Here is a 24289-nt window from a genome sequence, read left to right on the forward strand (position 1 = left end):
CTGCCTGTAACAACAGCAAAATTCTGACTTTGGTTTTAAAACAAGTGTAGCAAAAATATGTATACCAGTAATTTATCTTTCTGCTTTCCTCTCCCTTTCCAGATCACAGATTGTTATATGTTTCAGCTGAGATCTGTGACACTTGCTCTCACTTCTTTCCAAGGAATTTTTGTCACGTATAGATACTGTCTTCATCTAAAATAAGAGAATATTTTTCTGGAACTGTCAACTAAGTGAACAAGCTAAGACTTTTACTATTAATACAGGCATTCCCAAAAATAAAGTAAATAATTGCTAAAAGTTCAGCCTTGTGTGAGTTTCTATGGCATTTTTATTTTTTTTAAGTGTTGCACTAAATCATTTTGAAGTTGTGCTTTGTCCTGACAAGGTTGAGAACATGTCTGTTAAGGGAGTCAGGAAGGAAATTAAGACACTACAGAAGTCTAAACATAATGTTTTGAGGCCTCATGACTTGTTTTTAAAAAGAAAATAAGTTAGGAAAACTGCACAATATCTGTGCTAAACTGAGTATTACATCAGACAGGAAACTGAATTCTTTAGTCATAATTCACTCCTGGTGATAATTTAATGCTATTAGTAAGTGTCAAAATCCCATTTTCTTTGTTGCCTCATAAAGATGACTAGCATGTAAATTAAAAAGAAATTCAACAACTATAATAAATTTTTCTCTTGGTTACCTATAGTAGATGTAGATGCCCCAAAATAATTACAGATTTATTTCAAAACACTGAGTTAAAAATACCTATGGTCAAACTGATATATTATCTCTTTGAAAATAGCAAATAAGTAGAAACTTTTAAAATTGACTGTTAGCATTATGTCATAGTGTACAAACTTTTTCCAAATATTTGTTCCTCTGTATTACTGAAATACATCTTTCTCTGTGTTACTGTTCTTTTTATACATTTTTATGTTGGAAGGCAGCAATGCAATATCCTTGTGTTTTATAACCTCTGTTACAGCTGGGGAGGATAATGCGTGGACCATTTATGAAGTTTGTAGCCCATGCAGCCTCTTTCACCATTTTTCTTGGTCTACTTGTCATGAATGCAGCTGACAGATTTGATGGCACCAAACTCCGACCTAATGAAACAACGGGCAACGTAAAACAGCTATTTAGGATGAAAACATCCTGTTTCTCATGGATGGAGATGCTCATTATTTCTTGGGTAATAGGTAAAGATTAATTTTCACTTAAATTTGTCTTGCCCTGATTTCAGTGAAGCTGGACACAATTTAATCCTTTGCTGTTAATGTTATGTGTAAAAATTGCAACAAAGGGAGTTCATTCAACTGGCTGCATTCTCACATTGGCCTCATGTTTCTTACTGGATGTCAGCAGGATTCACATACGCCTGGTTAATCACAAACATTCAGGTTCAGGACTTAGTTGAAATCATCTGAATATGAATGAATTCAATTTTATAAATATCAAAGGAAAGTGTCTACCAGTTTTCTGAGGTTTTTTTTGAGGCAGGCTGTGTCAACTCTCACGGGGAAAGATTTCCACATCACGGGCCAAGTGTTTTTTTGTCCAATTGTCTCTTTCTGCTAAGATTCTCTTATTTTGCAAGCATGCCTGCAGAATTAATAGTGTATAGCTGAATGTATTATTGACAAAAGGGAAGCAGAATACAGACCCCTGAAGATTCAGCGGTAGATTTGTCCATCCCAATGTAGGAATTAAATGAATATTATTGAGCAGTACTCTGAGCTGACCCGTTCAATTCAGTGATGCAGTACTATTCAGCATAAGAACTTGAGCACAGACCCTCAGAAATATTTTAGCTGTCTCATTATTATATACCATTTATTCCAATGCGGGTTAGGTGCCTAGATATTTTAAAGATGTGGGTTCTAGTTGTTAGTTAAGTCAGTAATTTGGGAGAGTTAAATTCAAACTAAGTAAAATCCATTTCCATTTAAGAGCTTATGCATTTAAAATATTTTGCTTTTATGAGCTTTCTCTGATTGAAATTGGAGCCATTTGTATATCACTTCTTATAGCTTTGAAAGACATTGACAATCTTAATTTATTTCATCATATAGCTGTATATAAATTAATATAATTGTGTATTAAGGGAATAATATGACACTTAGATTCCCAAATGTTCTATAAATATCAGTGTTTTCATCTGATAATAAAGGAGTAAATAATAATTTTCCAGTTTGAAGTTCTAGTTTGCTAATTTAGTCTATTTTTATTTATTTCAGTGTCATGCATAAGATGGTGTATGAAAAATTGGTCCAGTGCATACAGTTGTAGCATTGATTTTAATTACTGTAATTAACATTATAATTGTCCTTATCTGAAAATGGTGGAAAGTTCCTTCAGACAATTTGAGAAGTGCAAAAAATAGTGACTTTATTCCAATTCAGTATTTTATTAATTCTTTTTAGAACCCTAGAAACATAGCTCATGATTAAATAAATTTTATCTTGAAAAGGAAAAGGATTTGCTCAATAAAAGGATGCCATAAACTAATACTGTACTCCTATATTTTATTATTAAGGGAGAGTAATTGGGAATCAAACAGATACCTTTGCTCTGCTGAAGAAGCATTAGGTCTGATTCTTACTTTTATGCTCATTTGTTACATATATTTGCAATTTCAGTAAAATAGACTGTACCCAGCGTACTCTGCAAATAAGAAAACGTGAGTTCTGCTATTAATTAGGCCACTATATGATCATGCTAGAGCATTTCTGCTCTTTCAGTTTCTTTCTGTGTCTGTAACAGATGGTAAAACTCACATCCCGTTCTTCCCTTTGAAAGTTTTTGTAGTTGTGTAGGAAAAAGCAGTATGAAAGATTGTTGTTATTACTCACATGAGAAAGAAGTACTGGAATGTACTTGAATTGGCAGGTTCAAGGATTTTAGTTTGTGTTCGAACTCCCACTGAACAAAATGGGTTTGAGTTTGACTGCAACATAATAAAATATTGAATAAAACAAACGTGAAGATAAAAGAACACACTGTCTTCTCTGTTCTGTCTTATACAGGCATGATATGGTCAGAATGTAAAGAAATTTGGTCTCAAGGTCCAAAGGAATACCTTTTTGAGTTATGGAATATGCTTGATTTTGGTATGTTAGCAATTTTTGCAGCATCATTCATAGCAAGGTTTATGGCATTTTGGCATGCATCCCGAGCCCAGAACTTCGTTGATGCAAATATGAAAGACCTGGCGAGTCCAACACTGGAGCCCAACATAAAATACTACACCTTGGGTGAGTTGATTGCACATGTTCAAGACTTACTTCTTGGGCCAAGATTAATTGATTTTCTGTTAGTTAGTCTTCAATACTTCAGTTCTACAATGTACTGCTTAAGTTTCCACTCCTTTTTCTCATCCATACTATATGACCACATATATTGGCTATACTCATACATCTCTTTGGGGACTCTTCTAGACATCAAGCGCTGAAATGATCTAAGATCAAAATAACCCCACTGTCACCCCACCCCTTTTCAAGATTATTTTAAGGCAGGTCATTCCATCTGTTCAGTTACACAATGCTATCATGCAATCCCTTGTGTTGGCACAACTGCAAATATGATGTGCTGTAATGCAGGGACAGAACTAAGCAATGAGGTCCAGGAAGTTCTTAAACCTGCTTTGCCAACATAACCAATATATCTTTTGACTACAGCCTAATTCATTGCTCAGAGACTGTGTTATATTATTTTAATATTTCTCAATCTACTCTCTTTACCAGTAAAAGATAAAAATGTTAATAATTTTGCTTGGTGCATATGAGAAGTGACAAGAAGCTATTTTGTCCAAATGAGAAAAAAAAAAATCTGTTTCCTTGTGTTCACTCTCAACACCACCACATCTCTCTTCCCTTTATTAGATATTTTTCTCTACATACCAAATTACATCAGTTTCTATCTCTATTTTGTGCCTCAAATACTATTTCTGATAAGGCTGCATTTCTTCATTAGTCAGACTGTAGAAAAAGTAGAGCAATTAACATATATATTCTGAAACCCATTAAATTGTAGTAATAAATTTTACTGGAAAGTTACAAATTTCACATAAGTTATAAAAGCAGCTAGTTAAATATTAATTCAGTTTTCAGTAACACCCACTTGAAGAATTTGCAGACAGGGACTATTGTTTATGTTCACAATTTCTGGGTGTGACAAGCTCAAGTCTTGTAACTCATTTATGCTATATAATACTGTATCATCTAGCAAGGCAGTTTCTGTTGACGTCAGTCATGAGTTGTGGCTTTGTTATGCACTTAAGCAGAGCTGAGCCATTTTTTTAGTGTATGCATGTACACTGAATCCTGCTGGGAGAACATCTATGTGTGGTAATGCTAACATGGATAATATTAATGGTGAATATTTAATGCCACAGGTTTTATCATAGGCTAGCAGACATAACTTGGTGGACACCAGGTTGAACATGAGCCAAAAATGGGCCCTTGGGGTAAAGAAGGCCCATGGTATCCTGGACTGCATTAAGGAAAGTATTGCCAGCATGTGGAAGGAGGTGATCCTTCCCATCTACTCCGCACTGGTGAGGCCACACCTGGAGGACTGTGTCCAGTTCTGGGCTCCCCAGTACAAGACAGACATGGACATACTGAATAGAGTCCAGCAAAGTGCCACAAAGATGATGAAGTGGCTGGAGCATCTCTCCTATGAGGAAAGGCTGAGAGAGCTAGGACTGTTCAGCCTGGAGAAGAGAAGGCTCAGGAGGGATCTCATCAATGTATATAAATACCTGAAGGGAGGGTGCAAAAAGGATGGAGCCAGGCTCTTTTCAGTGTTGCCTGTTGACAGGACCAGAAACAATGGGCACAACCTGAAACACAGGAGTTTCCCTCTGAACATCAGGAAAGACTTTTTTACTGTTAGGGTGACCGACCACTTGGCACAGGTTGCCCAGGAAGGTGGTGGAGTCTCCATTTTTGGAGATATTCAGATACCATCTGGACATGGTCCTGGGCAACCAGCTCTAGGTGGCCCTCCTTGAGCAGGGGTGTTGGATCAGATGACCTCCAGAGGTCCCTTCCCACCTCAAACTTTCTCCGATAATATAGCTCATATGGAAACCTGAGAGATATCTGGCTACTAGCCCATACTGAAACATCTGCCATCTTTGATTTTAGTTATCCGTGAAGTCTGGGGTAAAGCTAACATAGGTATGTCTACTTATGTGAAAATGCACAGTATTTTGCCATACAGACATTTTGTCATTTGAATGTAGTGTGTAGTAGGCTTTACAGTGAGGAGCTCAATAAAAAAAAGAATATGCACATACCAACAAGAAAAACACAGCAGCTAACAAGGCAATGAATATGTGATAACAGCCTTGTTATGCCTAAAACCAGAGTCATTCTTTACTGTGTCATGATACATGAATAATGGCAGGGCAGTAAGTTCCTTGAAAAATACAATTTTCTGCTGCATGTAAGGACGTTTTGAATAATGCTCAACATCACTGGGTATGGATATATTCATAGAGTCATAAAATACTTTGGGTTGGAAGGACTTTTAAAGGTCATCTAGCCCAGCCCCCCTACAAGGAGCACAGACATCTTCAACTAGACCAGGTTGCTCAGAGCCCCGTCCAACCTGACCTTGAATGTTGCCAGGGATGGGGCATCTACCACCTCTCTGGGCGACCCCTGCCAGTTGTATTAACAGACACTCTCTCTCGTGGGATGTAGGAAACCCATCCTAGACTAATCTCTTCTCTTTGCCTGAAGCACAACAGTGAACTGAATTTAAGCCTCCCAACCTCAGGGGAAGATGCCTTAATCTTCATCTAGGAAGTGAAAAGCTTCTGGAAATGGGTGTTTGTTGTATGCCAGGAAGGGGCCATTAACATTTCACTATGAGTAAAAAGGTGGAGTAAATAGAAAGAGTAGAGAAACATTATTGTTCTCACATTTTTGGAGTTGTGGATGGCATTTAATGATTCCAGATCCCCTCATCAAAACAGCTCAAATAAATCACATTTCTAATTTGCTTTATTCATTTCTCATCACCTGATCCTGTAAGCTGAATTTTACTTAAATTCTCTAATAATCTCTCTAATTCAACTCCCAAAAAGGTACTTCAGTGATCTTACAGCCCACCTTTATAATCATTGGAGACCTAATCAATACAGTCATTGGAGCTGTGAAACGGTTTTAGCGCTACCTGGCTCAATTCAGTTGGCCAAGCATGAGTGACTAGTGCCATTTGAATTGCCAAGGTGCTACTCCAAAACAACCTCCCACAGATCTGTACAAATGTCTTGGATACCCTGGGCATCTCAAATGGTTAATGGATGTCTTTGTTCAGGTGTCTGAATCCAGCCCCAAGCGCTCACTAGGCTGCACCGACTGTACCTCCCATTTGGATAGCTGTCAGCAGATGACTCAATCTCATACTGAATCCTATTCATGGTTTCTTCTAATTAAAAATTACACTTCTGATGAAGGTGTAAAAAGAAGAGGGTAAAACAGTAGTAAAAAAATAAAATGCTTCCTGAACCCTAGCATAGTAGATAAAATAATACCCCACTTGTGTTTCAGTCTTAACCAAGTATATTCCTTTCTTTCACTTTTATTTCTAGCAGCATCTTCATGTAAGACATTTACTGAGCACTGTGATGTAGTGGACAACCACTACTGGCTCTATTTGAGCAGTCGTATTTGTCACATGGAAGCCCAAGTTAATAACTAAGTATTCACTGCTGTCAGTGAGAAAGTAGATTTTCTGTGTATTTATTTTTTAAGTTTGAAAGGGTGGAAAGTAACTGCTCCTTACTTTAAGGCCACAAAATCTTAGAATTTTTCTGCAAGTGAAAATTGCTGAAAAGTCATGATGCAATGTACAATAAAGGAAAAAAACCCATGAGGACTGCATCTTATCTGTTCCAAATTTGCATAGCACCATTGCACTTAATTCCAGTTTACACTGGTTCATTGTTACTCACCAAAAGAGACTACTTCAGTGAACAGCCTAAGGTGGACTGTGAAATACTGACAGAAATTCTCATCTTTTATTTCTAGCCAGAATAAACTGGGATCCGTCCGATCCTCAGATCATATCTGAAGGCCTGTATGCAATTGCGGTAGTATTAAGTTTCTCCAGGATTGCGTATATTTTACCAGCTAATGAAAGCTTTGGACCACTGCAGATATCACTTGGCAGAACTGTGAAAGACATCTTCAAGTTCATGGTGATATTTATCATGGTGTTTGTGGCTTTCATGATAGGCATGTTTAATCTCTATTCCTACTATCTGGGGGCAAAACAAAATGAAGCATTCACAACGTAAGTAAAACTGATTAAACTGTAAAGATTGTGGGCTATTTTTACGGAAAGTCGGTTGCTTGCATTGTATGTATTGTTTACTAATTTTTTTATAAGGTTTACATCTCTTAAAAATTTCTTTGTCTTGGATTAAGTAGTAATTTTTTCTCTTGTTCTGGTGCTGAAAGGATATATTTGCAATCAGAGGATGAACTCTTGATCCCAACAATACATAATAAAACACAATAAATCGGGAAAGACAGGCTGGGAATGCGAGATTAGTTGCCCTTCACATGAGAGAGCAGCAGGAGTGCCTGTACCTCTGCCTAGGGATACATGATGAGACAGCAAGACTTTATAGGTCAGGATTAGAGGGCAGACCAACGTGGGTGATGTTGTAGTGGATGTCCGCTATGGAATGCCTGATCAGGAAGATGAAACCTTCTTCACACAACTGGAGGAAGCCTCACACTTGCAGGCCCTGGTCCTCATAGGGGTTTTTAACCACCCTGATAACCTGCTGGAGGGACAACACAGCAGGGCACAAGCAATCCAGGAGGTTTCTAGAGGTCATTGCCAGTCGTTTCCTGACACAGGTGATCAAGGAGCTGATGCGGAGAGGAGCTTTGTGGCACCCAACTTTTACAACAAGGAAGAACTGGTTGGTTATGTGAAAGCTGGGAACAACCTTGGCTGGCCATGAGATGGTGGAGTTCAGGTTCCTGCGAAGAGAGAACAAGGCAAATAGCAGGGCAACAACAATCTGTTGTTCCAGGATTTCGGGGCACAGGCTGGGGCAGACCCTGGGCCTGCAGGACCGCGTCCTGCCTGCAAGGGTGGTCAACACCAGCGTTTCAGAGCGCAGCGTAGCAGCTCCCTGCAGCACGTGGGAGCACGGCGGGTTCGTCCATCAGCTGCTGCTGTCATCTGTAATTGAAGCAGGCTAATCACTACCGCATGGTACACATTATAAAGTACTCGTTACTTAATTCAGACAACTCTGTATATTCTTACTAGTCAAAAAAAAAAAAAAAAATCTAATCCCTGTTTCAAGCTCTGGCTCTCAATAGTTTCCAGTGGCAATAACGTATTCCATCTTGAGAGGAGAAAATATATTCCCTTTTTTTTTTAAACTCTTTATTTCTTTAGCTGTTCTTTTTTTCTTCTTCCACCATAAGAAGAGCAATTCTGAATTTACTCTGTCTGTCAGGAGTTATTTGGTATACATTTGTCATGCGTCTCATTTGTAGCTGTGAAGTTAAGATAAATCACTCGAGTGGAAGCTCATTCTTTTCCATGCTCTGCAGCCCTTTCCCACTTAATTTCTGGCTGTCATGATATTCAGGCTATAGCTGTTATGAAGCATACTCAGCCAGGGAGCAAACTTGGCCAAGAGGGAAAATTTTGTTACTGCTTTTTTATTATTATTAGTTCACATTATAGATAAAGTACCTAAAACTACAACTCACAGATGGAATACTAGTAAAATATTATAAGCGGAGAAGTAAATTTACCACTGAAGATTACAAGTTGCTTCTAATTTTTTTTCTTAACAATAACACAATAAAATCTAAAATGTGCTTTTCAATGCTACTGCATTTTTGGATATGGGCAACTGAGATCTCTTCATCAAAGCAAGGGAAAATATGTCTTAAAACAGGTGGAGATAGACAGGAAAAGGTCTTCAGAGCTTTGGACTTATGTTTGTGTGTATATATATAAGCTGATTAAGAGTCAAACATCCTGTCTTCACAATTTCAGAACGGTAGTCATATTAATGCTGAAATAATTCATACTAAGTGAACTAATGGTGCAATTAAAATAAAGTATTTACAGGTTAATTATTTTTGGTCTTTACATTCACATTACTGGCAAGCACGTAGCATGTAGTTTAAAGTAGTTAACAAGTGAATCATTGTAATATTCTTTTGAGGCTGTATATATAATTACTAAACTGAATCAGACAGTTTTGTTGTCAGTCCTAAATATTAGGAATCTTATCTTGTGAAACAGCCTGTACCTATGAAATTAGACAGTCTACTTGTTCTCTGTAATAGCACTATGGTAAGGTTCTACATTATGATAATGGAAAAATTTGTGCACAGTATAAAAATGGTAACTGACAATTTATACAATAAGAATATACAGCTTTTCTTCAGTAACTTATGCATATGTTCAATTTCTCCTTTTAGTGTTGAAGAAAGTTTCAAGACATTGTTCTGGGCTATATTTGGACTCTCGGAAGTTAAATCAGTTGTCATCAATTATAAACACAAATTTATTGAAAACATTGGTTATGTCCTTTATGGAGTCTATAATGTTACCATGGTCATTGTCTTACTGAACATGCTTATTGCAATGATCAACAGTTCATTCCAGGAAATTGAGGTAAAAATTCTGTTTATGGTGAAATATCACCACATTTACTCTTATAGTTAATTATCTAAATGTCCTGGAAAATCTTTCTTGTTGACATCTTATTTAAGAAAAATTACACATAGGCTTTTGGAATTAGGAGAAAATATTAATTCCACTGTACTTTTTTTTTATAAAATACCTGGAAATTACCCAGCTGCATGTGCTTGCAATAGTAAGAACTAGACTGGACTAAGAAACTGCTGTTGAACGGTGTTATGTTCCTGAAGGAGATGGGCTACATTGTGTAACTTTGTGAATCTTTCATTTGCCTCCTTTGTAGTTATTGTTTGAGTAGTGTCCCTCTTGCTGCAAGGATGTTCTTGTTCCTATGCCTTGACCTTGCAAGCAAGTCTATAACATGCTGTTTTCTTCTTTTATTTAAACAGTTACTCTAGTCCTCTGCAGCGAACAACACTTTACTTGACAAAGTAATCAGCAGAGCTACTGAAAATAAACATGTACTTTTGCATGCTATGGAAAACAAAGGGCTAAATCATTATAATTGTTTAGAAAAAAAGGAAGCAGATCTCCAGGATCCATCCCAAGCTTTCCGAGATAATGCCCTTGCCACAAAGCACCAGACTCGGGTTGTTTGACACCTCTCTGGTCCCAGGTTCTGATCTGTGGTTTGGGGCTCTAGTGTTGTCCAGCTTGAGCAAGAGCAATACACATTCTCTAGAGAGGTTCAGATCCTTCTGACTCAGGAGGCCACAGAACAAACTATCAGGTTCAGAGCAATAAAAACCAGGCTATTATAAAAAAATATGGTGGCTGGGTACAAACAGCTAAAAACAGCTACAGCAATATTGAGTCATGTCCTTGAACATGACATCAGTCCTTTCTGCAGAAAACCCTCTTGAACTTTGCAGGGAGAAATAGAGTGTTTTGGCTATCGTAAATGATAAACATAAACCGTGGTGGTGATAGCATACCTGATTTAATCTCATATTCCAGCAAGTGGAAGGAATTAGGTAAGAATCACCTAATCTTTTTTAACTTCATGTTTAAAGTAATAGACTAAAATTTTCATTTCAAATTCTGATACTATGTCTTTTTCACAAAAAAGATAATAGACTAATTGCAACAGAAGAGACCAATAAAATAAGAAATCAAAGCTGATAGTCTCATTGAGAGATTTATATTATTGTTATGTGAACATAGGGGTTTTCCATTTTATTTACTGAGCATGACAGTGTTGCAAGTGACTACTTAGTCAAGCCCTAACAGAAGAATTTTGAGTGTTGCCATGAAGCTCTAAATTGGGCATTGTATTGTGTGCTTTTAAGTCAGAGCTTTCGTTCTTATCAGTGTGTTTACAACAGGCACCAAAGAGGTCTGTCTTTGTAATCCTGCATTGCAGACTACTAGCACTCACTCTGGCGTAACCAATGTCTAAATCAAATCCACTTTGTTCTTCTGTAGTTGCATTATTTTAAATGGACTAATAAGAACAGTTCCATTCATTGAAATTTGGTTTCCACAGATTATAAACAAGTTCTTGATCTGTTTGAGATTAACTTCAGCCAATTACATTCAAAACACCCATAAAGTTTAGCTAGAGCATCTTTAGTAGTAAAGGTAGTATTAACAGTGCATTAACAGCTGTGTTTCTGTTTTACAGGATGATGCTGATGTAGAATGGAAATTTGCAAGGGCTAAACTTTGGTTTTCTTACTTTGAAGAAGGGAGAACTCTTCCAGTACCCTTCAACTTAGTGCCAAGCCCAAAATCTTTGCTGTATCTCCTACTCAGAATCAAAAAATGGATCTCTAAACCATTTATGTGCCAAAAGAAAAACTTTCAGGAAGATGCAGAGATGAACAAGGTATGTATACTGACTGCTGATTTTAAAAGATAAAACCAATTTTAACTTCATTTTTCTTTTTGATAGGTTTTTCTGATTAATTTCCCAACATACTTAGTCTACACTGAAGTTAATGACTACGTACAGGCTGAAATTCGTGCTTATTTTTTTAATATAAATATTTGTCTACATCTGTAATCAGTAAAGTCCAAAAATACCATTGTAAATTTACAGTTCTTCCTGCTTCTTGTCACAGAATCAGAGAATAATTCAGGCTGGGAAGGACTTCAGGAGATCTCTGGTCCAACCTCCTTCTCACAACAGAGTCAACTCTGAGGTCAGGTCAGGTTGCTCAGGGCTTCATCCAGTCAGGTCTTGAAAAGCTCCAAGGATGGAGACTACACAACCTCTCTTGGCAGCATGTGCCACTGCCTGACTGTCCCTCATGGGGAAAAAGTTGCTTCTTCTACCTCTTGTTTGAATTTGTCCATTGTCTCTCATCCTCCGGTCCTGCAGTACTGTGAGGAGCCTAGCTCCTTCTCTTCAGTGACCTCCCCGTACGCACTGGGGGCTCCTGTTAGGTATGCCTGAAGCCATCTCTGCTTCAGGCTGAACTAGCCCAGATTCCCCAGTGCCTCTTCACAGGGCAAGTGCTCCAGCCCCAAATCCTCATGACCCCCTGCTGAACTTGCAGCAGTTTTTTAACATCTTCCTCATTTTCCCTCAAGTCCCCCAGGTCCTTTTCTGCAGAGCTGCTCCCCAGCCAGGCAGTCCCCAGCCTGTGTTGTTGAAAGAGTTATTCCTTCCCATTTGTCCTTAGTGAAATTCACAGGGTTCCTGTCCTCCTGGATCGCATCCCCGTCCTCAAGCCTATCAGCTCCCCCCCACCCCCAAATTTTGCTTTGTCTGCAAACTTCACAGGAGTGCGCTCCAACAGTTCTGACACCCGGTCATTGAAAAAGATGTTTAGAAGGGCAAGTCCCAGGACAAGACCCCTGTACTACTCTCTGAGCACAACCATCCTGACAGGATTTTGCCCATCTAGTTCTCCACCCATCCAGGCAGTAACATCCTAAATGTGGGTATAAGAATGATCCAGGATACAGTGTTAAAACCCTTGCTAAAGTCAAGCTAGATGACATCTCCAGCTCTCCCCTCATCTGCAAATCCAGTCATTTTATCTCAGAAGGCCATCTGGATGGTCAGACAGGTTTTACTCTTCATAAACCCACACTTACTGTTCCCAGTCACTGTCTGCTCTTCCGTGTGGCCAGAAATGTGCTCCAGGAGGACTCAGTCCATTATTTTGTAGTTACCAAAGTGAGCTTGAGTGGCCTGTTGTTGCCCAGATCTTAATTTTTGGCCTTTTTTGAAGATGGGTTTGACATATGTCTTTCTCCAGCCTTTGGGGACCTCTCCCAATCTCCGTGATCTTTCAAAGATGATAGCATATTTGCAAGGACTTCACCTGTTTTCTCGGTGCCTGTGGATGCACCCCATTGGGTCCAATGGACTCGCTTGGGTCAAGTTCTCTCATGTAACCCCTGTGACCCTTCTCCACAGCCAGTCATTCTCCTTCTTCTCAAATCCCTTCACTAAACACGGAGGCCTGAGAGACTGTTGGTGAGGCCTGAGGCAAAGAAGGCATCAAGTCCCTCAGCCTTACCTGCGTCCGCTGTCACTAAATCCCCTGCCCCACTGAACAACAGGCCCATATTTTCCTTGTTCAGCCTTACACTGCTATTGCAGCAGTAGAAGCCCTTCTTACTTCCCTTTCAAATGTCAGCTTAAGGTGAGCTTTGGCTTTTCTCCCACCACATGCCTGGGCAGAGTTTCTAAATTCCCCCTTTGTAGCCTGTCTCTGCTTCTGCTGAGAATGCATCCTGCTTTTATTGTAAAGCATTCTGTTATCTGTTTTATTCACATGACAAATACAGTAAAGCCCTTGAGTTGATTCCTTGCTGTATCTCATGGGCTTATTTAAAGAGTTTATAGTCAGTCTGTTTTTCTTGCAGTGTTTTGGTATACATCAAATTAATTGCTTTAGGAGAACATGTGGCATAGCACGTGGTGTTAGGTGGTACTGGAAGCGTGAAGACTAGCACTGTTGTAACACGTTAGGGAAGAAGAACATCACATGACAACCGATGAGATGTAGTGAGCAGAAAGGTGAGCATATGGTAACATTCACACAAAAAAAGAAATTGTGGGTTTGTCATGGTGGCAGAAACAGATGTGTCATTTATGGAAATTTTGATGCACCAGGGTCTTTGTTAAAATAGGCCATAGTCTGCGCAGAGGCCTTTTCAAGGTTAGGAGTTCTTGAGTCTGTGGTCAAGAGTCATTAGACCTTAGGCTGGGGGTAGTAAAGAATTTACGTGCATTTGTCAGCTGTCATCAATGTGACAAGCACTTTTTCCATCATAGTCACCAGTTGAAGAGTAAAAGAGAAAAGAAACTGGTTGCAAGCCTGGAAGGAAAAAATGGAGCTACAAGGGAAAAAACTGTGCCTCTGACAAGCCTCTGTCTCTGGTTAAGTTCATAATAGTTTATAAAAACAAAACGCAGATACTACAAACACTGTCACCAAAGTCAAGGTTGTTATTAACTTCAGATGTCTCTTGTGTGCTACTGGTAATTTTTCTAGCATTTCACAGATCTCAGTTTTATTTGGGAAACCTAATCCTAATGTATTTAAGACCTAACGGAGGTGATACTGTTTTTAATGACTCCTGACATTTGCAAATCTTTTCATCAAGCTGCTTGATGCAAACTGATTTTACAGCTTCTATGATAGTCATCACGGAAAAATCATGAATTTAAGGAAATGCATATAAACTTCAAATTGAGTGATGGTGAGAAACAACAAATCAAAGGATTTTTTTTCCTAGTTCACTTAATTTGTGACTTTGAAAAGCACGTAAGTAAGTTAGAAGCTTATTTTTAATGACTTTTTAAAATGAAATTTACGTTCCCATGAAACAGGTACTCTTAAAAATCCTATTCTTACACCATAAGGAAAGAGGCTGGATTTTTATCAGTACTTTCCAAAATTGTATTCAAACCTAGCAATTCAGATGGCTAGAAAGGTGCAAAGTGTAATAATTACCAATTCTAGATAAAAGAGTAACCTTTCTGTCTGTTACAGCAGTCCCTCTGAAAGAGAGATGTAAGGATGCAACCATCATTTATCAGATTTCTTCCTAACCCTGAATTAATTTTTGGTCTTCAAATATTAGTGCTTTCCACTCACTGCAGCTTGTAGTATAACTAATGCTAAATGAAATGTGCTTACTCCCCAGCCAAAGAGCTATAAATCTGCCAATCAATTTTAAAAAAAAAAAGCTTTTACATTGAAAAATGTAAAGCAGCTGAGTCGCATCTATTCATTCCTCAGCTTTTCCAGCAAGGTGACTGATATTGCCAGATGATTACATTTTTACTTGCCTTTTGGAATGCCACATACTGTGGAGCTGACTTTATCTGAATCCATCAGATGCTGCCATCCTTCGCACTTCTAAAAAGTAACTAAAATGTTTTTGTGACACATTTTGACCCATTGTTGATGATTTGTTATTGTTGAGGCTGTTTTGTGGCATCTTCTCAAGGCGTTCTCAGGTTTTCCAGGTTTTGACTTTGGTCTCATCCTGTGCTGAGCAGGTTTGATGCTGCTGTGACTGCTGAGCAAGGGCTATTTGTGCAAAGAGCTGCTATAAACACGATGAGCTGTGCAAAGATAAGAAAAGCTTTGGCAAGACCAGACCCAAGACTTTGTGGCTGTGGCTGTTCTAAAGAGTTAAATGTGTCAGGGAGTTTATCTGGGCACTGAGGGCAGTTCAGGAATGGCTTACCCCTATTCAAGTAGTTTTCCTCCCAAAGTAGAGTTGCTGCAAGCTGTTGGCTCCAGACCATTCCAGTTGCCAGACTGTGCCCAGGGAGAGAGCCAGTTGCTCTGGTGCAAGTCCTGCTTGGGAGGGCACTAAAAGTTTACTGATAGAAGAAATTGCATTACAATACCCAGAAATGTTAACACACGTCTGAGTTTAGTGATGCAGACCCAGCCTGTGGGTCTTTCTCCTGCAGAGCCTGAACCTTCTCGGTGCAAAAACGGCAGCAGTACCAGGGTGAGTGTAAAGACAAGAATTAAGATGGGAAGGGAGGAAATTCTGTCCCTAGAGTCAGCTCTGCCCTGATTACCCTTGGCAGAAAACAAAGCTGGATGCCGGCAATGCTGAACGGCAAGCGATTTACATAGCTGTGTTTAAAGTGTAGCACACCAGAAACTAGTTTCTTGAGACATATCTACATATAATAATAAAAGCTATGATGTTTTCTTTCAGGCTGTGGATTAAAACTCAGATTTCTTCTGTTTCAGGCTAGAATTGATGTTTTAAACATCAAGTGAACAAGAAACTCAAACCAAAAAGGGGGAGAAATAAATGAAGAAAAAGGAGAGTTTTAAAGAAACCTACTTTGAGTTTTATTCTGAATTGAAAAATTGCATTGTGAATGAGAAAGTTTGTGGTTTAAGAGTCACAGAACTTGTTCATCTTCCTGAGCTAAAAACTGACAGTGGCAGATAATGTATTTAAGCTTTTTTCTTAAAAAATGGCCCTTCAGAATAGAAATAAGGAACAACTAATTATTGAAATATCTTTAAACCCCCACTAAAACAATAACAAATATGTTCACTTTTACTTTCCTAGTATAAAACGGTGCTTCTGAATCTTTCACAAGTGACCTCTGATTCTGGGAGCACAAACTGAGTCACTTTCTGGGAACCGTCCCTTCTGGTCCAAGCACGTACAATTTACTGGCATTCTATCAGCTGCCTCTGAAAACTGGGATTTCAGATGTTAACAAAGTGCTACACAAAACGGCTAATTACATTACTATTCTGATTACACTGAAATTTAAGTAATACTAGAGAACAACTAAATGTGAAGCAAGTTTAAAAAAGATTTTTTTTCAAAGACCAGTGGTCCATGTATGCTACGTGTCTTCTTTCACACAATACTCCCAGGGGAGAGTTATTTTTTATTAGGGTTTATATCATTGTTTTATTTACATTTCCTTTTATTTTGTCCCATCAGTTGCTCATGTGTGGATTTTCAATAGATATTAACTTAAAAACATGAACTCTAGTTCTGTCGTTAATGTGACAGGCTGAGTTTACTCTAGTAGTAATTTTTGGGAAAAGAAAAAGCCATAAGCATGAAGCTTAAAGAGAGTTTACAAATTTTGTGTAAATATGAAGTTAAAATGAAATCGTGGCAATCTCTGCCACCAAGTGGCCATTCAGCGATGTACAATAGATGTTCTGTCCTGTTACTGTCACACATAAGCAGACTTAATGAAATTTCACACTTCTGATTTACCTGCCAACTTTCAAGGCGCAGTCTGTAGCTAATTAAAAGTACATTATTCTGTTCAAAACATGTGGAGTGCTGAAGGGTCCAAGTTAAGATAAAGATGTTACAGTGCTTTACAAGTTTGCAGTGTCTCACTTAACTCTTTTCACCACATAATACCAATTTTAGTTAAGCATTGGATTAACTTTGCAGGTGATCCAAGGTAACGTAAATTTGAAACTGGTAACCAGCGTGAAAGACTACATGTAAATTACATAATAAAATACATAATAAATATTTTAAAATGCATAATAAAATTAAATGCATCGGTAGGTTATATGTAAACTGATAAGAAACAGGAGCATGAATGGTGTCACAGCTGCAGAAAAAGTCAGAGATCCAGAAGGGCTGAGACACCAGCCACAGAGCTGAAGCCCAAGCTCACGCCCTAGAGCAGCTTTGGCCAGGGCAGCTTTCCTCTGCCACTGCAGAGGAAGCTTACTCGTCTCTTATTCTATTACATTACTTCCAAAAATTGTGCATTAGGAAACCAGGAGCTGAAAAAGCAGAAGGAGTATTTGTCTCCTCTAATCTAACAGTAGAGGTGAGGCCCAAGAGAGTGTTACTAGTTCTAAAATCCTGGAAGATATAATGATTACACAGTCATGTAAACTCACTAGCCACTTTTTTTATTATAAATCAGATACATAGTTTAAGTTAAAACATTTAGATAAACTTATGTTTTCTAATATATGTTCAAAACTTTTAAAGTAGCTTTATTCAAGCAAGAAAAAGCAACAATAACTTGGCCTTTTTATACATCTTTAATTCAATTTCCATCCAAATTCAAGTTAATATGTCAGAGCTAAAATTTACATATCTATTTATATATTACTATATATCTTGATCATTATTTTTGCTTAGTCAAATAAACATAATCTGTATAGATATATAATGTTATTAAAAGTACGTGTATTGTGAATCTTTAAAAGTACGTATATTGTGAATCTTTCTAAAGGACAAAAAGAAACTTCAAATTCAGTGTAAACTTTATACTAATTGCAAATTAATGTATTTTGCCAGTAAGTGTAATCTTTTCTTCAGGAAAAAGGATCAAAGTACAAACCTGATCTAGTGAAAGCTGTCCGTGCCCATGGAAGGGGAGTTGGACTACATAATACTTAATTCCGACACAAACCATTATATGATTCTATGAAATGCTAAACAAAATTTAAAAATATTTAAATTATTCCCTGTTTGCAGATTCATGAAGACATATTTGCTTTACTGTTAAAGTGAATATAAAGTCGTTTGGAATTTTAGAAAACTAGAAAAATTTTAAGGAGGAAGCTCTGCAGCAGCTGAGAGAATTGAGAATTTTAATTGATGTCCTCATTGCTGGTTAAGCAACTGAACATGGTGCCTTATTCAGCCTTTTTATACCTCTACAATTCCCATGTTTTTTATTTTGCTGTTGTGTTAGTACATGTATGTTAGAACAAAGCCCCAGTAAAGCTCTCTGCTTGAGATGTTTTTATCATTTTCTAGTTAACATCTGGTTAACATTTATCACATACTCCATATTCATACTTCCATTTATTATCAAAGTTCAACCGTGCGAAGTTCCCATTATACCTCAAGAGGCTGTAATGATTTCAGTTGCAGGGGAAAAGGCTACATGAAGGCTTTAGCCTTCATTAACATCAGGCATTGTGGTGTGGGTCCCTTGATGTGTGACATGCCTGTACAGCTTCGTAAGCATCTAACCCTGCCCTGCTTTCCTCCCCATCAATCTATATCCCAGCATATCCCACATATTACTTACCAGGCTTCAAAGTGCCCCACTTTGCTTATCTGTAGGTGCTCGATGCATTAAGACACAGAGATAACCAACGTAGAGAACCTTGCTGGAGGTACAACACGATCCCAACATGATCTGAGACACTGCAATGATCACCCCATATTTTAAAACAGTAAAAATTTTATTGGACCATGTATAATTATAGATAACTGACTTTTTAGGGACAGTTCCACTTATTCCTCATCCAGATAATCATGATTTATATTTCACTTTTTTTTTAATTTCTTGCACTACTCTCATTTAACGGGCTCCATTATCAATCTAAAGTAATATCACCCATTTAATTTTGACAATCGCTATTCACTCTTACTGCAGCATAGTCATTCAGCTTGAGTCTCAGTTCGCCATTTTGTGATGCTTTAGCCCTTCTCAAATACGTAAATCGGTAATGAAGCCTGCAAATTGCATCCTCGGTGTTTCATCGGGGAGTGATGTTCTTTCCTTTCAACACGTGTAGTAAAGAAGATGCTACTCAAAAATGTCAGCTGATAATTTTGTGGACCCTGGCATGAACTGCATGACTGATTACATTCAGCCATTAGTACAAGTGAGGGGAGGAGCAAACTCCTCATGTATTTTGTGGGAGTGAAGGTCACATTAGCTATGGGCAAGTGCTATGAAAGAAAGGAAAGGGGTGATGCTGCCACTTCTCCTTCTTCCTTGGCTTCTCCCACACCCTGTCTTAACCCTCCTTCATCCATTGACTACAAAGCTGTACCGCATCAGTGTTACCTTCCTCCTGATGTGGATCCCCATCATGTGCACCTGAGGAGTGAGGGGGGTTGGCTGCTCTGCTCTTGTCCCTTGGGCATAGAATCATAGAACAGTTTGGGTTAGAGGGGACCTTTCAAGGTCATCCAGTCCAACCCTGCTGCAATGAGCGGGGACATTTTCAACTAGAGCAGGTTGCTCAGAGCCCTGTCCAACCTGACCTGGAATGTTTCCAGGGATGGGGCATCTACCACCTCTCTGGGCAACCTGGGCCAGTGGTTCACCACCTGCATTGTGAAAAATTTCTTCCTTAGATCTAGTCTGAATCTGCCCTCTTTTAGTTTAAAAACCATTACCCCTTATCCTATTGCAACAGGCTTGATAAAAAGTCTGTCCCCACCTTTCTTATGAACCCCCTCTAAGTCTCCCCAGAGCCTTCTCTTCTCTAGGCTGAACAACCCCAACTCTCTCAGCCTGTTCTCACAGGAGAGGTGTTCCATTCCTCTGATCATTTTTGTAGCCTCCTCTGGACCCACTCCAACAGATCCATGTTTTACCTGTGCTGAGGGCTCCAGAGCTGGACGCAGGACGCCAGGTGGGGTCTCCCCAGAGCGGATTTTAGGAGCAGGTGAGCAGAAGAGTAAAGGGAGAAAACCTCCCAGTTCTCGCTTTCCTACATCACACTTTGAAAGGGTTTGTTTCAGCTCTTGTCATTAATTTCTGCACAGCTACCACAGTAATTTAATACTCCCCAAATTGAGGTTAGCAGTTAACGCTCTGTCATATGATATATCCATGAGGTAGTTTAACCATATTGTTCTTCTATTTATTTTTGTACTATAAATAATGTTTCCATTTCAGCTTGGTCAAAGGAAGCAATCAAGTATAAGAAGCTCAGATGAAATCCACTTAAACAGTTTAAACAATCCTCCAAGGCAATACCAGGTAAAAAACAGTTTATTTTTAAGGAAAAATCAAGAAGAAGTAGAACTGACAGACTGACAGCATGAGGACAGTTTTGAATTTATATTAAACCACATGAATCAAAAATAGATCTTGTATATATCAGGAAGAAATGCAATGATTTAGGTATTTGGAGTAAAATCTGAGGGAGTTTTTTTCTCCTTTTTATTAATCATTCTCATAGACTCCAGTAGTAATTTAAGCTTCATGAATGATAACATTCATAAGATGTGTTTACTTTTCTGACTTTCGTGTCATATATGTGCAGAATCAGAAGGTTTAAATATCTACTGTAGATGAAAGCAGAGATTTTTACATTATATTTCTTTAACCTAACAAGTCCTACACTGAAATGTCTGAAGGTGACAGAAGGTAATAGAGATCATATTTTGAAATTTCATAGCAATACTAGAAAGTCCAACTAAGAAAACTTTCTTTCTTTGCAGAAAATAATGAAACGTCTCATTAAAAGATATGTACTGAAAGCTCAGATAGATAAGGAAAGTGATGAGGTCAATGAAGGTGAGTATGTTGATGAATTATATGTTTATGTCTAATCAGAGAATTAAAACAAATTAATTAAAGTGGCAACATATGCCACTTAAAAAAATGTTTCCAAAATATTTAATCCACTGGACATGTTTACAAGTGCAAGATGTAAAATTAACAAGAAACTGAAGTTAAGGAAGAAATGTGGCTTTCTGTCTGTGCTCTTCAGTCAGAAACTATCACTGATCTGAAGACTTCTTGTGAAAAATGTTGCTACTTCTCGTAATGCCCATGCGTTTCCCATGGTGATGCTGCATTTAATGCAGCAGCTGGTTTGGGGCACTCCTGTATGAATTCTCCCTTGTGTGGAAATGTGTTCTTACTGGGGATTCATCTATGGGGATACACCTGCTTCAGCCTGTGTGATTTATTAGCTGGAAACAGCTAGTGAATGCACTTCGCAGAAATGTTCTGCTCTGTTTGCACCTCTCTGATGCTGCAAAGACCCTTAGTGCAGCAGGAAAAGGAGAGGACCACTCTCTTTTGGACAGTGACAGGCCTTGTTGCTGTCCAGGAGGAGTTGGGCACCCACAATCTGCACGATCTGCAGAAAAGGACCTGGGGGTGCAGGTCGACAGCCAGCTGAACATGAGCCAGCAGTGTGCCCAGGTGGCCAAGAAGGCCAACAGAGTCCTGGCCTGTATCAGGAATAGTGTGGCCAGCAGGAGCAGGGAAGTGATCGTGCCCCTGGACTCAGCACTGCCGAGGCCGCACCTTGAATACTGTGTTCAGCTTTGGGCCCCTCACTACAGGGAAGACATTGAGGTGCTGGAGTGTGTCCAGAGAAGGGCAACGAAACTGGTGAGGGGTCTGGAGCACAAGTCTTATGAGAAGCGGCTGAGGGAACTGGACTTGTTCAGTCTGGAGAAGAGGAGGCTGAGAGGAGACCTTATCACTCTCTACAACTACCTGAAAGGGGGTTGTAGTGAGGTGGGTGTTGGTTTCTTCTCCCAAGTAACAAGCGATAGGACAAGCTGTTGGGTTGATGGTTGGACTTGATGATCTTAAAGGTCTTTTCCAACCTTAATAATTCTGTGATTCTGTAACAAGAGGTAACGGCCTCAAGTTGTGCCAGGGTAGGTTTAGATTGGATATTATGAAGAATTTCTTCACCAAAAGGGTTGTTCAAGCATTGGAACAGGGTGCCCAGGGAAGTGGTTGAGTCACCATCCCTGGAGGAATTTAAAAGGCATGTAGATGTGGTGCTTAGGGACATCGTTTAGTGGTGGACTTGGGAGTGCTAGATTTATAGTTGGACTCAATGGTCTTTTCCAACCACAATGATTCTATGATTCCTTGGTCTCTCTTGCAGCAGAACAGCAGCTTCCATCTAATGGGTCATTTGAGTTTTGTGAACTGATGTGATCTCTCAAACTTTTTCCTTCATATTTGTTTGATTGCTGAACTGCATCTTCATATCCCTATCCCTATCTATCCCTATCCCTATCCCTATCCCTATCCCTATCCCTATCCCTATCCCTATCCCTATCCCTATCCCTATCCCTATCCCCAAGTCACCATTCACCAATGCGCGGTAGAACATCCGCTTTTTCTGCTTCAACAAAGAAATCCAGAGAAAAACCATGATAACCATGGGATACTTGGATATGCTGGTTTTTTCCTTTGTTTCTTAACAGCGTGATCTTCTAATGTCTGTTACAGGTGAACTGAAGGAAATTAAACAGGACATCTCAAGTCTCCGGTATGAACTCCTTGAGGAAAAATCTCAAAATTCTGAAGATCTGGCAGAACTTATAAGGAAACTTGGAGAAAAACTGTCAATTGACTCTAAGGAAGAAGAAAGCAAGAGATAACCTAAATGTTTAAGACATGCAACAGAACGTTAACAATTTACTTAAAGCCATATTTCTGTTTTTTTTCACGTCTAGCTCACATTTCTACAACAGATTCAGAAATGAAATCATTCCAATTCTTTATTGAAAACCTACAGTGGCAAATCCTCTGCTGTCTATGGTAGGGAGGAGATACCACTTGAGTAAAGATACTTATTTATTCTTTACCTGCTGAAGAAGAGTTAATTTGATATCATTGTAATATTCAGTTTACCTCTTTTAGAATTCCAGTGGAATCTTGATAAGCCCAGTCATGAAAGATTAAAAGCAGAAGTCTAAACTTTTCCTACATTAACTGGTTATTTTTGCAAATTTCCTTTTATAGACATTCTTACATATATTTTAGTGAACCAAAAGAGGAAAATGCCAGGCTTTTACATATTTATATCAAAAGCTATTTAATTTTTCAAGCATTCCCAACTAGCAAAAAAAAAAAGCTAATTGCCTTTCTTAAAAATATGCAGGATATTAAAGTAATTTATTTGAACGTTTCTTTGAAGAGGTAGACATCAGAATACTCAGAGCACTGTGTTATACTTTTCCCTACTTATCTCTGTCACCACTGGATTATCCTGAAAGATATTTATGTTCCAATGGGAGTTAGCACATTAAGAAAGAAATATTTTTCACCAAGTTTATTGAAAAGCTATTGCTGAGGCCTGAGAAACCTTCTTTAATAGAAAATAATTAGTCCTTGAAGTTCTAATCTGTTCCTGAATTTCCAAGTTCTACAGCTTTTATGTCTTGATCTAAAACTTGCAAACTGCAGGATAGGGGTTGAATGTAAAGCTGGTAATGTGTTTATTTAAGTAGAAGATATTTAAATATTAGGTGCAAACCTCCTCTCTGAATTCTGGGAACATCATACATTGGGGACCATGTTTCCCCACAGTTAAACTTGTTTAAATCATTGAATTTTATTCAGATTTCTCTTTAACCAACAAAACACGTTGTTCTAAAAGTTCGTGAACTCTCATCTTCTATGGATTTGGGTCCCTTGTCCTTTCTTCCACTGGAGAAAGCTCAGCTTTTGTGCTGTATTCCCTAGGACTCCTTCAATGAAGAATCTTCACTCCCATGTCATCAGCAGAAGCCTCCAATGCTTCTACCCTGCCCACTGCAATACGTCTAAGTCTCCTTCTGTTAAACTGGAGAAGAGGTAGCCCCATGCCATGTCTGGCTGATAGTTGTGTGACTGGCCAGCTAATATGTCCATGCACGACAGTCAACTGGTTTCTGTCTCTCCAGATACATACAAGCTAAATTCCATCTAATTTTTCCCTCAGTACAGTAATTTGGGTTTCTCTCTCCTGACAGTTACCAATTCTGTGACTGTTAGAAGCATATATTACATTGGAGATTTCTGCACCTCTCTAAGCTTGCTTGAAATTAGTGAAAGGGCTGCGAAAAATTGTAACAGGAGCATCAAGGTGTATAACACACCAGTAAAAGCCTTGTACGTTTAGGAAACAAGGCTGAAAATGGCTTGTCAGT

General features: G+C 38.7%; 1 protein-coding gene across 1 annotated transcript in view; it reads left to right on the top strand.

Moving 5' to 3' along the window:
* The window catches only part of TRPC6 (transient receptor potential cation channel subfamily C member 6), a gene marked incomplete at its 3' end in the record, with an annotated part of 110653 nt that extends 87897 nt beyond the window's left edge, over positions 1–22756 (top strand). Inside the window, exons 5-12 of the mRNA XM_082014106.1 lie at positions 984–1197; positions 3025–3252; positions 7042–7306; positions 9478–9673; positions 11325–11528; positions 20292–20375; positions 20840–20915; positions 22605–22756. Coding sequence (XP_081870232.1) covers positions 984–1197; positions 3025–3252; positions 7042–7306; positions 9478–9673; positions 11325–11528; positions 20292–20375; positions 20840–20915; positions 22605–22756 — 1419 coding nt within the window. The remainder of the gene's footprint in view (positions 1–983; positions 1198–3024; positions 3253–7041; positions 7307–9477; positions 9674–11324; positions 11529–20291; positions 20376–20839; positions 20916–22604) is intronic.
* Between the last annotated feature and the right edge of the window lie 1533 nt (positions 22757–24289).

The sequence above is a fragment of the Phaethon aethereus genome (genome assembly GCF_964289735.1).
Source record: "Phaethon aethereus genome assembly, chromosome: 1".
Lineage (NCBI taxonomy): Eukaryota > Metazoa > Chordata > Aves > Phaethontiformes > Phaethontidae > Phaethon > Phaethon aethereus.